Consider the following 16,120-nt stretch of genomic DNA (forward strand, 5'->3'; position numbering starts at 1 on the left):
CTTAAAAAAGCAACCCACTTTGAAATCTCAACATTAAAGTTCTTAGCAACTGCAATGCAAACAGCAGCAACAACGACGCAAGAAGCATACTTAAGATTTGAATTAAGAAGCAGCTTGGTTTTTCATGAATACAACTGATTGCAGTAGAACTTTTTAATAAGCCCAACTATGTGCACACATACTTCTTTGTTAGACTGCTGTCATGGAGGACAAATAGAGCTGTTCAGTTTTGATTCAGAATATTTCAATGTGTTCTCCCATGTGGTTGCCCACCAAAAACTAGGAAATCAGAACAAATCAGCCCCAATATAATATGGCTAAAAAACCACGATACAAACACAAAAGGCTCAAGAGGTACACATAGGAAAATGGTACACAGTGTTTTATATGTAAGTCTCATAGTCATAGTAAATCCTTGCAGTTTTCTTACAACAGATGTCTACAGTTACTAGGGTTACTGAAAACATGTTGCAGGATTTACAGATTTGCATTGATCCTACAAATTATTTTCATAATTCATGTTGCTTTTTCTTTTTAACCCTCTGTCTACAGGTAAGGTGAAACATGAGAGGTTAAAGCATGACAGCTCTGAAAAGAATAATAAAACTTTTGTTTTATAATTAACTCCATAATTCCATGTTCAAGGCAGGCCTCAACAATACTTGTACATTGCCTTGTGATGTGTTAACCCCTCCCCATTAATTTAGTGGGGGGGCAATGCTTTTTGTTCTTACAGGTTTGGGGGTCAGTTCTGCCCCACTGGTATGCCTGAGAAACTGAAAAATCTGAACACTAAATATTCAAAAGACTTAACAACCCATAATTTCTGAGATAGTACACTAGGATGTGTTCAGAATAGCTGTTTTATTTTGAGATTGTTATTTTTATACCATCAAGTATGAAAAATAAATTTCTTCTTCAAATAATTATTTTTACCTTTCCATAGGATCTGTATCTGCAGAAGAACAGTCCAGATAATCTTGAATCTGCTTTTCTAAGTAGCTGGCAATGGTATCCTCTTCTGTTACTTCAGGTGTTGTGAAAATATCCTGAACTGCTTTACTTAGTAAAACGGCCTCATAATTCCCTTCCAACAACAACTGCAACAAGGACCCACTCTCTAAAATAAAACACAATGAAAGTCTTAGGAATCCTATCTTGTTTAATGTATACTCAATGCAAGCGTAACTTACTTCAAAGAGACTTAATCCTATACAGTTATAGTGTTGCATTCTAAGACATCTCATATCAGAGGAAAAGAAGTTGGGATGCTTTAGAAAAATACCCTTTTGGCATTTACTGTATTAAAACAGCATTCATGCTGGACTCTTATGGTGTGCTTACAACAAAGATTTTAAAGAGACTGAAATCTGTAAACAAGAACCAGCTGTCCAGACATTAGGCTTCTAATCATTTGCTCTTAACCCTCACACATTCTTTGCAAGCAGTGGTGCAGCTAGGTAATTTTAGATTCTGGACTTGATGGTCCTACAAGGCCCTCTTTCAGACAGCAATGTGTATTATATCTAACTATGGTTACTATATGCTGTCCTTCCCTGAAGACCCCGGGGTGGCTAACACACACACACACACACACACACACACACACACACAGCATCACAGAACAGTCATTTAAAACATTGACTGATTAGGAACAACCTTTAAGACACAAAGTGGTGGACAAAAAACCCCTCTTTGTTAAAACATGCAGCTAGTTACCAAAACCCTGGGAAAATAAATATGTTTTATGTTGGCATCTAAATATATGGGTGACAAATGAATCTTAGTTAAGAGCCATAGCCCAAAGGGGGGGGGGTGCATCGTGCTCGAAGGCACTCCTTCATGTACTTGGGCCCAAGGATGCCAACTTGAATACAATATTTGGAAGGGGGGGGTAGGTAAACCCTACTCACATAATTGATCACAGTATACTGTGCACTCGCACCATTTGTATGGCAATGTTCATCAACTTTAGGGGCCCTGGCCCCTCAAATATTTTATTTTGGGAGGGGCAAAGGGACCTTGGCCCTTAGGAGTTGGCTCCTATGCAGAGTTCCCCAGCTTGGATGCAGCAGGGAACTGTAGTTTAGGACAGCAGCTACAGAACCGGATTTCCCACAGAAAACAGTGTGCAATGGGAAAAGGGAAGAGGCAGGGAAAGAGTGCTTGGGCCAAACGCTCATTCACAGGCTCATAAACCAAGGTTTTTGAAACCTTGAATGATAATCCAAACTGGGCCTCTATGTTAGAAATCCAACCTGATATCTACTGTCACCTTTACAGACCTCTAATAAACAAAGTTAAGGAATAACTTTCTGGCGCCTCTCAAGTGAGCGCCATTGCCATTCTAAAGAGAATGAGAGAGGTGCTCATGGTGGGTTCTGGCACCTCTTCTTCTAGAAAAACAGCACTGCTCAAAACACCAGTTAAAAGCAACTTGTCATGCAAGCGCATCTCATGAGGTTTACAAAATATTGCACTGTTAATACATGGCTATTGCATTCCATGATCAGGAAAATTCTGAACTGGAAATAGTCTCTGTGGCAACAACAGTATGGAGAGGAGGATCACTAAAGGCTTTTGCGACTTCACGGAGCCTATCTGTAACAGTCAGACAGTAAGCATGAAACAGCATGAGATACTTAAGTTATAATAAAGGTTAGCAAAAACTTGGCAGATCAATCACTTACGAAGCAACGCAATGCCCCAGCATCCCAGGGGCAGTCTATATCATAACGAGAGACATTCGTACCCACTACTGAAGCTCAAATACGTGAAACCTCCATTTTATTTTTCGGGGGAGAGGAGAAAAAGTGACAATGCTATCTACTGATTGCTGGGTGTCAGACTCACTGCCTCTCCACGCCCCCATGACTCCGTGTCTCCTATCCATCCCGGAACACAAGCAGGCAGCACTGACAATTGCCTCTTAGATGGGTTAAGCTTGATGTCTTAGGTTCAGCCCGCTTTCACCCAGCACTATACCCTTCGCACCTTCAACGACTGCCAGGGTAGCAGCAGCAGCAGCAGCAGCCGCGCAAAGAAATAACTCCAGCGACTACTCCCTTTGGGAGACACTTCCCACTCACGGAGGTACCAGGGCAAGGGGAGGCAGGATGAGGCGCCGCTTTGACAGGGCTCCCACCCCGCTGCCAGGGCGAGAGGCAAGGCGCGCCTGAGGACGAGCGACGAAGGCTGCCTCTGGCTCGCCGAAGCCTTACCTGCAGCCGAAGCTGCCTCGTTCTGCTTCCACCGCGGCGACTCCGCTGCGCTGGGGAAGCCCCTCAGCAACACACGCTCCAACGCCCGCATTTTCTCAACGCGCTCCTGCTCTACAGACGAGACGGAGGAGAAGCCGCTTCCTTGCCTTTTTTTTTTTTTTTTTTTGACGCGTGGCCAGTCTAACCCATGTGCACTAAGCGGCCTTAGGAAGCCGCCATGCCAGTAGCGCGAAGCAACCTGGGAGAGGTGGGCGGGTCGGTCGGTGGGAGAGAGGGCAGCAACGCATGCGCAACGACGCCATTCGGCGTCAGGTGCTGGCGGAAAACCTCTTTCCGGTCCGGGAGATATGGGTGGGAGGGAGAGGGTTGCGTGCGCACGCCGCACGTGGCAAGGAACGCGGAGCCCTGTGCGGCTCCAGCTGGCACGTGTCGGTTGCGCGGGGCGACTCTCAAGCAGCGGGTAGACGCGCGCGAGGGATGTTGGCGCGGCAACTCGAAGCAGCGCTTGGGGTTCGTGCGGCTGGCGCCGGCGGGAAATGGTCGGCGCGACCAGAGCCCTAAACCCGCTTATTGTATAGGAAGCCCTGCAAGCGAGGCTTTCTCCATAGGGGCATCACTAGTTGTAGGTGTTGCCTTAGTTTTTCTCACTAAAAGGCGTATGAGTTCAAGGTGTCTGCAATCAGTGCCTGGTTTTTTTCCTAGAAAAGGAGGTGCCAGAACTCACCATGAACACCTGCTCTCTTAGAATGGCAATGGCTCCCACCTGAGAGGTCCTGGAATTGAGTTCTCGTGAGTTCCCACTGAAAAGAAAGCCCAATCTGCAATAATATCTGTGTCTGCCTACCAGTGTAGAGGGGAGCAAAGAGGACATAGGCAGAGTCGGCCCCAAAGTGGCTTCTCCGGCAGGAGGTGCTGAGGGATGAGGAGCAGCAGGCAGGCATTTGGAGCACTAAGCTGCAGGTGGGTTCCTTCTTTAAGTCAGACTGCTTTCCTTCAAGGCAGGATAAAGTGTCCCCTCCCCAGTGCTAAATTAAAATTAAACTGCTACTCCAGTTGGCTTCTATATGGGGAAAGAGAGTGGGAGGCACCATTTTGTCCTTTGCCTTAGACAACAATATTTATTGGACCAGCCTTGGACTGAAGGGTGTGATTAATATGGGTTCTTATTTGCTGTTTTGTGAGGATTCTTTCCCCCACTTTTTTTTAATTAAAAAGTAGTGTGTATGTGTGTATTTAAATAATATATGTTCAGGTGAGGCAAGTGTTTTGCTCTTGGAGTTACAAACACCTTGGGTCACAAACACTTAAGGTTACAGACTCTGCTAACCCGGAAGTAGTACCTTGGGTTAAGAACTTTACCCCCGGATAAGAACAGAAATTGTGCAGTGGCAGCGGGAGGCCCCATTAGCTAAAGTGGTACCTCAGGTTAAGAACAGTTTCAGGTTAAGAACAGACCTTCAGAATGAATTAAGTTCATAACCAGAGGTACCACTGTACTTTCCCTTCCTAAGGATGAACACTTTGCAAAGAGGAAGAGGGTGGCAGGACATCATTGCCTGGTGTTGAAGCACACACCTCTCATACACACTGTCCACAATCCAATCAAAATATGCCTATCCTTTTTGCAATCAGTGAACTTAAGTGTGTAATTCTGTTAGGTTGCTGCTTTTCTTTTTGGTAATAATAATAATAATAATAATATTTTTTTTATTTATACCCCGCCCTCCCCAGCCAAGGCCGGGCTCAGAGCGGCTTACAAGCAATAATAAAAACAAGATGGATGATTACAAACTTAAAAACAAAAATAAAATACAACATTAAAATAATGGAACATTAAAATATTAAAATGTAGCCTCATCGCAGGAGGAGAAGGAAAAGAAAAAAGAAAGAGAGGGAGGGAGGGAATCAAATTGGCTCCAAGCCAAAGGCCAGGCGGAACCACTCTGTCTTACAGGCCCTGCAGAAAGAAATCAGATCCTGCAGGGCCCTGGTCTCATGAGGCAGAGCGTTCCACCAGGCCGGAGCCAGAGTTGAAAAGGCCCTGGCTTTGGTCGAAGCCAATCTAACTTCCTTAGGGCCCGGGACCACTAGGGTGTTGTTGTTATCTGGTAGCAGCTCCAGAGCCATGGAATAGAAAGCCCATCTCTCTCCCAGATTGTCACTGGGGCAGTGCAAGCAGTTGTGTGGCTGGGGGTGGTTAGTGGCTCTGCTTCTCTCCAGTTCTCCTTGTGGCACCACTGCCATCTTCTCCCCTGCCCACTCATTCCTTCTCGTTGACTTTATTTTTTTTTTCCCCATCACCACGTTAGCAGTGGCACCAATGGTTTATCCACTACTCCCTCCACCACCTCTTTATTGCTTTGCTCTGAGGAAGGGCCAGGTGAGTCCCTCCTTAGAGTGAAGCAGCAAGGAAGAGGTGGAAAGGGCACTTCTTGCCTCACCAAGTCGGTGGGTGATGGCACTGGCAGCATCAGCAGCATTGGTGGCCGATAGTGATGTGAGTGAAGGGCCAAGGCGTGTGCCAATTTGCCACACACCCCTCCAGCCATCTCCCACCAGCCATCTAAGTGGTCTCATTACCTCTCATGATTGGGTCAGCCCCGTGCAGTTCCCTTATTTTCATTGGAGACACATCAAAGCCACAGAACAGAGCAGAGTGGACAGTAGAGGAGCAGGGTGTGGCAGCCAAGAACATTCATGTGGGCAAGGCTTAGGAGAGCAATGCATGTAAATACCTTACTGGAAACTCAACCAGATTATATTGTCTTGTTTCCAGTTCTAGGGTTTTCCTGCATTTCCTCTTCTACCACCCAAACTCCTTATTGCAGCCACAAGGACTAGAAAGTTTAATCAATTAAGATATTATACTTAAACAGGTATTATTAGAGTGGCTTTCATACAGTTGTCACAGTTGTTTCAAGAGCTTTTTCATAAGTGTGGTGTCCCCACTCCAGTATCTCTCTCTCTCTCTCTCTCTCTCTCTCTCTCTCTCTCTCTGTGTGTGTGTGTGTGTGTGGTGAGGCATAGCCAACCTCCTGACAGTGGTGTGACAGCTGTTTACTTGAACATGGTTGGAACGGATGAACCGCCCTGAGACCTGAAGGTATAGAGCGGTATATAAATTTAAATAATAATAATAATAATACAGTGGTGCCCCGCAAGACGAATGCCTCGCTAGACGAAAAACGCGCAAGACGAAAGGGTTTTTCGTTTCTTGAGTTGCTTCGCAAGACGAATTTCCCTATGGGCTTGCTTCGCAAGACGAAAACATATTGTGGGTTTGCTTCCTTTTTCTTAAAGCCGTTAATACCCGGGGAATCTGCGCTCCGCAAGACGAAAAAATCGCAAGACGAAGCAACTCGCGGAACGAATTAATTCCGTCTTGCGGGGCACCACTGTAATAAATAACAGGGCAGTGGCGGGATCATGGTCATGTGAAACCATCAGTAGGATCACCGCCAGTCTTGTGTTCTCACTGGTGTACCGTCGCAGCCCCAATTTGACTACCATTCAGCCCTGTCCTGCTAAGCAGCAATGGGGCAAGTGTTGGAAGGGCAGCTCCACCCCACCTGTGTGCCACTACTCCTCTGCCACCTGCCTTTTCACTCATTGATATTTAATGTGGCAGAGGTCCCACCTGGTGTCTCATACTGGTACAGCAACATCAAAATACTCTGCTGAACCATTGAAATACCATTGGGGCCAGTCCTGCATTTCTGTTTTCTAAGCAGTTCATAGTATCCTGTCATTAACACCATACTGCCACACCAGTGAATGTATTTCACAAGCATCTCTAGAATTTTTCTTCTGCTGCTGAACAGACAACCCCTTTGGAAGTAGGTGGTGATAATCCAACTATTGTAGGATTTATATGGAAAATAACTTTTTGGACTATGTGTCACAAGCATATCATCCAATCACAACATAGTGACTATGTGCAAAACGTAGCTTATAAGGCTTGTATAAACAGCATAATAGGGAATCAGTCCGCATGAATAATAGTAAGCTAAGTAATGGAATATTCTAATTAAACCATTTACAATTAAATGAAATGCCCAAATGAATACTATTTCATTGGAGCATGTATGGGTTTCCTGCTCTATAAAAATAATAGTGTGGCCTCTGGCTTTCCTAAAGAGAAGGGAATAAGAAGATTCTAATTTAAGGGATAATTTTAAAATAAAAATTGGTAGTCATTCAAGTACAATCAAGAGTACTTACCATTCAATGTACTTTTAAAAGATCCCTAACCTATACTCAGTGCTGGTTCCATGTTTTAGTACTCCCCTTACATCCACTGGAGCCCCTTGATAGCTTACATATGTATGTGCCTGTTGAAGACTTTCCTCTTTCAATAAGCTTTACAAGTGGAGATTTTTACTGTATCTGTATTGTACTGATACAGATTTTTGTATTGTATTTGAACTTAAAAAATATATATGTATTTTTAAACTTTTATTCTTGTAATTGTTTTTTCTGTATGTTCTTTTCTATATGTTTTAATGCATTGGGCCATCACTTTGAGATGCTTCAAAGGAAATGATTTATAAATTAAATTAAACGATTTATAAGTTAAAATACATGGACATGGGCATCTTTGGTTCTATTCCCAGGGTTTAGGCCATATGGTAGTAAGGTATCAAGTCTAGGTCTCCACAAGTTTTCTCTTACTTCCGGTGGTTTTGAATCAGGTGGCGTCTCTGTTGTAGAGACAGCTCAGTGGTGGTCATCTGAATTGAACTGCTTTGCAACTGATTGTTCCAATTTTTCATTAAGACTGTAGACTTGTGCTTCCTAAAATACGTGTGTAGATCAGTTGTTGTTTTACACACATACTGAACATGTCATAGACATTTCCACTCAGCAATGTAAATTACATTGCAGGACCTGCAAGTGATGTTTTGTTTGATATAGTAAGGTCTGCCAGTCATAATATGCTTGAAGGTAACTGTCTCCCTCAGATAAACACAGGTGATAACCAATTTGCAAAGATGTGATCCAGGATTGTTGATTTGTGGTTTAAGTACAGTTATTGATAGTACTCTGCATTGATTTGGAGCCCATGGAATATTATAGCAGAAGGCTTGCTGACTGCTTTAAAAAGACATTACAGGTGGCTGAGAATGAGTTATTATCTCTGATTGCCAGGGTGTGTGGGTGTATTGATCATATATCCAGCATCTTTATTCTATTTCCCTTTCCCACTCAGTTGTCATTCCCTCACTCTCCAATCTCTCAACATTCATGCCTTGGAGTTATGCATGGAATTATTTTGGAGTTCCCATTTTCATTTTCACCCTTGCACTGTACATTTTCACCCCTGTACTTGTGTGTACCTCAGCATTACCTTGAGTCTTCTGTACTTTTGTGCATCAGTGCTCCGGTTTTGGCTACATAAGCGCAAGCACAAGACAGCTCAAATTGGTACATCGATTATTTCCTTTAGGATTATGAAATTTGTCTTAAAACCATGAAGATGGCTGAGGCAGAACCACTTGTTATTTATCTTCAGTCTTTAGTTATTTAGCAGCTCTTTCACAGAGAATTTCAAAACTTTTGGCTGAAGAGCAAGTCCTTGATGGATTGTCATTCTCTGGCAATCCAGAGATTTCATGCAAAAGCACGCCTGGCAATGTGACCTTTTTCTGTTTTGTGAAGACCCAACCTTGGATTTCAAGCTGTAGACAAAGAAAGCCTGCTTTAGTGTATATGGTTTGTTCTCCTTGGATCAGGACCTGTGTCTCCTGCCAACTTCTTGTCTGAAACACAAGTTATTTGAGGAATGAGGGCTACAAATTATAATCACTGGCAGGAAGCCAGCTTTATTGACATTCAGCCAACCCCATCAATCAATCTAAATCTTTATTTCCCCTTTTTGATGGACCAAAGGAGGGCAGGAAGATGTCAAGGGCCTCCTTCTGTTGACAGTTTTGACTCCATATTAAATGAGTGCATCTCAAGGTTGGCTGTCTTATAACATTGACTAATGAGCCATATATTCATTGGGGGCGGGGAAAGAAAAAATCTTGAACACAAAGGAGGTCACCGTCTCTTTTCCAAGACAGTCCTTCATAAAGGTTGTCAAGGTCTTTGGTAAACAAGGAGAGCTGAATGTCCTTTCTGCTATTAGACATGATTACAACTTGGCTGGGATCGCTTGCTGTTTTAATAATTGAGCTCTATGACTCTTTATTAATGTTAATTGCTATTGGTGTTTTGTCCAAGAGGCAGTCGTGTACTGCATTCTTGGACAAGTTGTGCACTATTATTTCTTTTTAAAAATGTATCATAGCCAATTTTAGAATGCAGTGATTTTTTTGACATGCTTCCACATTTGAACAGAATCTTACAGGGAGGCAAAGGTTGTGACTTTCTGTCATCCGTGATATGGACAGATTGTACTCTAACACCATTTGTTCGTTTCTGAAACAAAATAAGGGTCATTTCTATTTAAATCTCATTTGCAGGTTGTTAATATATTACTTGTGAAAATACTAAGCAATGGAAATGAGAAGAGAGTGTGTGTTTCTTGCTGCGAAAACAATTTCTCACTTTAAATGTAAAACAGTGGCATCTAGAGCTGTATCGCTCTGATGTGGTAGAAAAGAGGTGCTGCCAGGAATGGGGGAAGAAATTAAATTCAGTTTACATTTAAAGGTGAACCTACCAAATGTACACTTTCCAAATCAATAATCAAACCAAAACACAGCCAGTCATCCTTTGAAATGTACACTTTTCTGAATTTTGAAATTCAGTCTGCAGTCAAGTAATGTGTACAAAAATGTGTATACTGGGGTACATAAAAGTTGCAGATATTAGCATATACACACACACACAGAATTTGCATTATATATGTTTTTCAAAAATTGGTACGTTGGCAAAAATTGCATACAAATTGTGTGTATTAGGAGAAATTTGCACTAAAATACAGATGAATTTTCATGAGAAATTTCTTTTAAAAGAATTCACAAACTGATGTGGAAATGTGGGGAACTGAACTGAAGATGGGGAAAAGTGAGAAACCAAAATTGCCAAATAGATCCCATCCCTAGGTCCCATCCAAATCTTTCTCCATAATACTTAGGTTTGACTTCTGTGAAACTTAAGCACATCACGCCCTAGCTACTTCTGTACTCAGCCACACTACTTTATTTTGTCTCCAACTGTGCCCCTAATAACAGCATCATTCTATTTCTAAACAGAACTAAGCCTGTGATTCCAAACCCACTTATTATGGACAGAGGTATTACTGAAGAGGGGGACTTGTTTTGGAGTAAAGATGGTGATACATGCACGGCACAACTATTTTAAATCAATGTAACTAATACAGTATTTTTTCAAAGAATAGTTGACCAATACAGTGGTACCTCGGGTTACATACGCTTCAGGTAACAGACGCTTCAGGTTACAGACTCCACTAACCCAGAAATAGTGCTTCAGGTTAAGAACTTTGCTTCAGGACAGAAATTGTGCTCTGGCAGCATGGCGGCAGTGGGAGGCCCCATTAGCTAAAGTGGTACCTCAGGTTAAGAACAGTTTCAAGTTAAGAACGGACCTCCGGAATGAATTAAGTATTTAACCCGAGGTACCACTGTAGTAACAATACATCTAAGTAGCTCATATGTATCTTAAGTTGCAGGTCATAGAACCAGGAAGAAGATCTATGTCAGTTCTTCAGAGACACTTAACTTGTCAAAACCTCATTAGGCTTAGTAAAATAAAAAAAATAAAAAAGAAAAGCAAAGGGGAGACACCTCAGAGTTCAATGATCAGCTAAATCTGCAGGAGGCTATCAGTATAGGGGCTACTACTGAAACTGCAAATTGGAGGAGACCCACAAAGTATATATAGAGGAGATGGCTAGCCTGCTACCTGAGGCAGAAAGTAGGAAGATGGCTCATTTCCTGACTTACCATTACAGACCCCCAAGGCTTGACATCAGCTGGTCAAAGCATCTGCAGATTTATTCATGTATTTATTTCCATTTATTAATTGCTTCCTAGGAAACCTCCCAAAGTGATTTAACAATAAACACAATTATAATTAAGAACAACTCTGGTTTTCTTCTCCAACTAGCTATCATGGCAGTTCAGGGAGTAAGAAACTGATGCCACAGGAAATTATAATATTGTTGCACACCACCCCAATCACCAAGCAAGTGTGAGATTCTAGAGGTTCCAGGCGCTTACCCAGCATTTGGTTTCCTTGGAACGAGGGTAAGCTTTGAGGACTTTGCCCATCGCTGGTACTGAACCTAATCTTCCACATTAGGGTGTTTGATTTTCATCGTCTTGCATCTAAAACTGTGGACTCCTCAACAGAGTTTGGAGGACCTGTTTATGTTTTCTGCAGTAATGCTTCTTAACACCTTTCACTCATTTTAGGAGATGAAGGAATAAGAGAGATAACTAGGCAAGAACTTAAATATTCTTGATAGCCAGATGCTCCTTCATTTTGCATGCAGGGAGCTTCCAAGCCCTGTCAACTTGACAAATGAACTTAGTTCTAAATGTGTCCCTTGTTTACTTTAACAACAGAGTGTTCCAGTATTCCAAAGTGTGTGTTCCCTTGCTGCACTGAAAGCTAAGATCTGCTATCAAAAAGGCTGTATATTTATTCATTGCATATATACTATTTCTGCTTTATTGCTATCTGAAATTGTTGAAATGATTGCCATAAATCATGACATCACTGCTGTAGCTTTCCTTGCCCTGCCATCTGCATTCACAATCTTCTGAACCAGTTGTAAACAGGGCATTGGTTCAGTGTACCAGGATGGAACCATAGTATTCCTCCCATATTCTCCTGAAAATTGGGAGCGAGAGGGGACACACACCAAGCCTCTAAATGACATATGTATTGGAATCAACGGAAGCAACATAGTTTTATCCCAGGAAGAGAAAAGGGAAAATTCTCTACTACCATCCAATCCATCCTATTGTGGTGGTCCTGAAGGGGCTCTGGATATGGTCATTTATCCATCTTCAGTTTTCTCTCACCCTTACAAGGGAGTAATTAAGGCTTACTTCTGAATAAACATTATTAGGATTGTGTGCTTAAGTTACATGTAAAATGCAAATATGAATCATGCAGTTTGCCTGTGTTTGTCTCTTTGTGTCCCCAACCCTAGGTTTTAAACCATAATTAAATCTGGTTAGGGGGTTAGAAGGAGGTCCATGCAGATCACTCACCTTTTGACAGTCCCAGCTCAGTTCTGGTCAACCCAATTCAACCTGGGGCAATTTGAGGTTGCCTTAACCCAACCCGACTGTAGTACAATTGTTTATTGGCTTTACATTGTGCTTTAGAGAGAAACAAGCCACAAGTGCTAATCCAGACATCATGCTAAGCCAACCTTTGCCAACCTGGAATGCCCTACACATGCTGTTGTAGTACAACTCTCAGAAGCATGGCTGGCTGGTTGTAGTTCAACAATAACTGGAGGGCACCAGGTTGCTGAAAAAGTAGCGAGAGGGAGCGAAGCAATCAGAGTGAGTGGTGCTTTCAAAATTCCAAAGATTGGTGACCACTAAAGTAACATTTCTCACCTCCGTCCTGGGCATCCACAGTGCATGATAATGAGCACAGCTGCTCATGTGCAAGAGTACATAATTGTTTGAACCTTCCTTCTAACTACCGAAAATCCCGTATGCTTGAAATTCAGATTCTATGCTACTGAATGTGAGGATCCCTAGATCAAACCCAATGTCTATTACAGAATTCTTTGGGTGTTTATCCAAAGGTCTGTAATTCCAGAGGCCTATTTTGTGTAACAGCTTGTAAAAACAAATATGTAAAGCTCTATAAAACTGTTATCAGTGATCTGTGAAAACGGTCAGTATAAAATATGAGGCATTAAGTACAATAATTACATTATCATTATACTCACTGATTAAATAATGCCCTGTAAGGAGGAATCTCATAGGGCCAAGCACAGCCCAAATCTCTGCCAAGGCACAATCTGGAAAGGAGCCATTTCATCTCCAGGAAATGATCCTGCCAAGGGCTTGGACTCTTGACAGAGGGGCAAGGGCTCTCTTCCTAAATAAATGGCTTTCACAATCCATTTCACTAGCACACATTCATAAAACTGGATTGGCTCCACATTCCAAAGCACATAACATTTCTGTATCATTAATTCCTCCTTGTTGAAGGCAGCAAAGAGGAATGAACGGAAAAACTCCAACAGGAATGTGTGGAATTTCTTCAAGTTCAACTTCATGGAGGATGAAGCTTCCAGTTATGGCCAAATGCTACTTCCAGGACCAGAGACACTGTGTCTCTGATATCAATCACTGAGGTACAACAGTGGGAGAAGGCTGTCATGCTGAAGTCCTGCTTGTGGTCTTAGCATAGGCCTCTGGTTGGCCACTGTGGGAAAGGGGGTTATGGACTAGATATGTCTTTAATTCTGAGTCACCAGTGCTCTTCTTGTGTGCACTCCCAGTGAGCTACCATATGGCTCACTTCATACTGTTAGGTTTGCTCCTCTTCCTGGTGAGAAGTTACATGAGTAGAGTACTTGCCCTGGTTTGGTTTCATTGGGAAAGAGATCACTGGCAGTTTATGGCCTTTTGTAAAACTTGAATTTATTTACCAATGTACAGGTTGAGCGTAAGTGAATGCAGAGCTTAAAACACTCCAATAGACAGTCACATCAGATATTAAGAGAGATCTGATTCAACACAGTAGATCTCTAGAGACAGAAAGCTTTCTGTGAAGACACTTTCCTGCATGTACAGAACCCAGAATTCTGTCCCTATCTCAACTGTTCCTTCTCTCTCTCTCTCTCTCTCTCTCTCTCTCTTTCTCTCTCACACACAAAAATGCAAATCTAGGTTACAACATCCTAAGTGTGTGGGGTGAAAGAAGGTGAGATAGAGTTTTCCAGTTCAGTACATCCCAGATTGGTCCTGTATCATTTCTAACACTGTTTATGTCAGTTCCAAGGTTCTGGCCAGGGATTGTGTTAAGACCAACCCACAGTGATCATCCTCTTCACAGAAATATGATAGTAAACCCAAGGCAAGATGGCTTAACCAGAAATGGGGAGTCTGTGGCCCTCCAGATGTTGTTATACTAAAGTTCTGTACAGAACGCAACTGCCAGAGTTCTGTTGGAGGTGAGGTGGTTAACATATGCAACACCTTTATTATAACAGCTGCACTGGTTATTGGCGTGTTTCCAGAACCAGTTCAAAGTGCTGGTTTTGAACTTGTAAAACCCAAATGGGTTGAGTTCAAGCTTTTTTTACTAGACTATCTGTACCCCTATTTCCTGCACTCTTAAGATCTGTTTTGAAGGTTCTCCTGGTTTGCTCACCCACTAGGTCAGTCAGGTGTGGGGCACAAGGGAGAAGAAGTACTGTATTGTGGTTCCATGGCCATGGAACTCTTCCCCACTCGTCTTGTGCCAACTTTTTATGCTGTAGATGTTTTCTGCATCACAAGTGTGATACTCATTTGCCCATCTTCTTATGTTCCTTTACCAAGTAGTACTTGAAGATAGCCCTCAGAGCCTTCATTGTAGCCTGGTCAAGAGGAAAGACCTATGAAGAAGTCCTCCTGGGGAGTTTGCTTGGCATCCCTCTTCTTTTCTTTGAAGCTCACTGAGAAGCAACCAAAGAAGCAGCAGAGGAGGGGGCCAGAGTCGTATCACAAGAACATTACTATTATTTGACTCCCATGGAAGGCTGTATTTTCTTCAGTCTAGTTTTCTTGAATCATGAAGGTAGCTTTTGTCTTTCCTGCCTCTCCCTGGGAAGGGCAATAACAAGCAAAGGAAATGAATTTGGAGTGGGCTTGTTCTTGCAATGCCTGGCTGCTTGGCAGTTAATACAATGTCAAAAAACTGTGCTGAGTATTATCAAAACTTCTAAGCTGTGGTAGGGTGTTTGAAAGTTGTTTGAACAAGATGTCCACCTTCTGGAACCTTCCGTCTTTAATTATACTTACATTTCACCAGCAAATAAAAAGAGATTGGCGAATTCTCTTGACTGTACTAGCTTGACTCACACAAAAAGGATCAGTGCCTACAAATATTAATCCTTAGATACTTACACAAATAGATTGCATAATTTCTTTGGGCGTGAGTGAATTCCAAACATCTGTAATCTTCATGGGTTTGAGAACAAAATGAGGTAAAATTAGATTGAACTTTAAATAAAGCTAATGTTATTTCTCCCTCAGCTAATATTGCAGTGTTTCCCTCCCCCCCCACTTAATGTGGAGAAATAGATTAGTAAAGTATATGCCCTTGAAAAAAAATCTATATTGCCATGACTTCATCTAAAACTCTACTACTTTTCAGAAGCTCTTCTTAAAAAAACTATTCATCAGAAAGTTGCTAAAAAATTAAGGATGCTTTCCAGAGCAGTTCTAATCTCCAGAGAAAGTTTTATCATATTTACCTTTCTGAGGAGAAACTACTAGATTCTTGTAATATTTTGTTACACAACAACAACAACAACAACAACACACCATTTATTGGTAGAGGAAGTGGAAAGAATGCCGGCCTTAACAGTCCCCAAAATATAACTACACCTCGAGGCTGCTTCTTGCCAGCCAGCTTCAAATTTCAATCACTTCTACTCTCTACCTGATCTTGGGAGGAAGACTTTTAGTTACATCTCCCAGCAGAACAGTGGTGTCCTTACCTAGTGAGAACAAGGCTGTACCCATATTTCAGTGTCTCTAGCTACTGAAGTCATAGCAATGACTGGCATTTAGGAAAGCAGATAAGGATGTAGGAACGTAAGAGCCTGCTGTATCGGGCCAATGGCTCTTATAGTCCAGCATCTGTTCTCAGAGTGGCCAACTAGATGTCTGTGGGAAACCCTCAAGCAAGATTCAAGCGAAAGAGCACTCTCCCCTCTAGTGGTCTCCAGCCACTGGTATTCA

The 16,120-nt window shown here is 42.4% G+C and overlaps 1 protein-coding gene and 1 long non-coding RNA gene across 3 annotated transcripts in view; one reads left to right on the forward strand and one right to left on the reverse strand.

The window, feature by feature from the left end:
- The window catches only part of TTC27 (tetratricopeptide repeat domain 27), an 88,680-nt gene extending 85,226 nt beyond the window's left edge, over positions 1 to 3,454 (reverse strand). Inside the window, exons 1-2 of the mRNA XM_079969480.1 lie at positions 3,222 to 3,454; positions 937 to 1,120 (exon numbers count right to left, since the gene is read on the reverse strand). Of these exons, the coding sequence (XP_079825606.1) occupies positions 937 to 1,120; positions 3,222 to 3,312 (275 nt within the window). The 5' untranslated portion in view covers positions 3,313 to 3,454. The remainder of the gene's footprint in view (positions 1 to 936; positions 1,121 to 3,221) is intronic.
- Positions 3,455 to 3,783: 329 nt separating this feature from the next.
- The window catches only part of LOC307212370, a 29,366-nt gene continuing 17,029 nt past the window's right edge, over positions 3,784 to 16,120 (forward strand). Inside the window, exon 1 of one of the 2 annotated variants that reach the window (XR_013836974.1) lies at positions 3,784 to 4,181. This is a non-coding gene — a long non-coding RNA (uncharacterized lncRNA). The remainder of the gene's footprint in view (positions 4,182 to 16,120) is intronic. The other variant, XR_013836975.1, reaches the window with a different exon arrangement.

The sequence above is a fragment of the Podarcis cretensis genome (genome assembly GCF_951804945.1).
Source record: "Podarcis cretensis genome assembly, chromosome: 3".
NCBI lineage: Eukaryota > Metazoa > Chordata > Lepidosauria > Squamata > Lacertidae > Podarcis > Podarcis cretensis.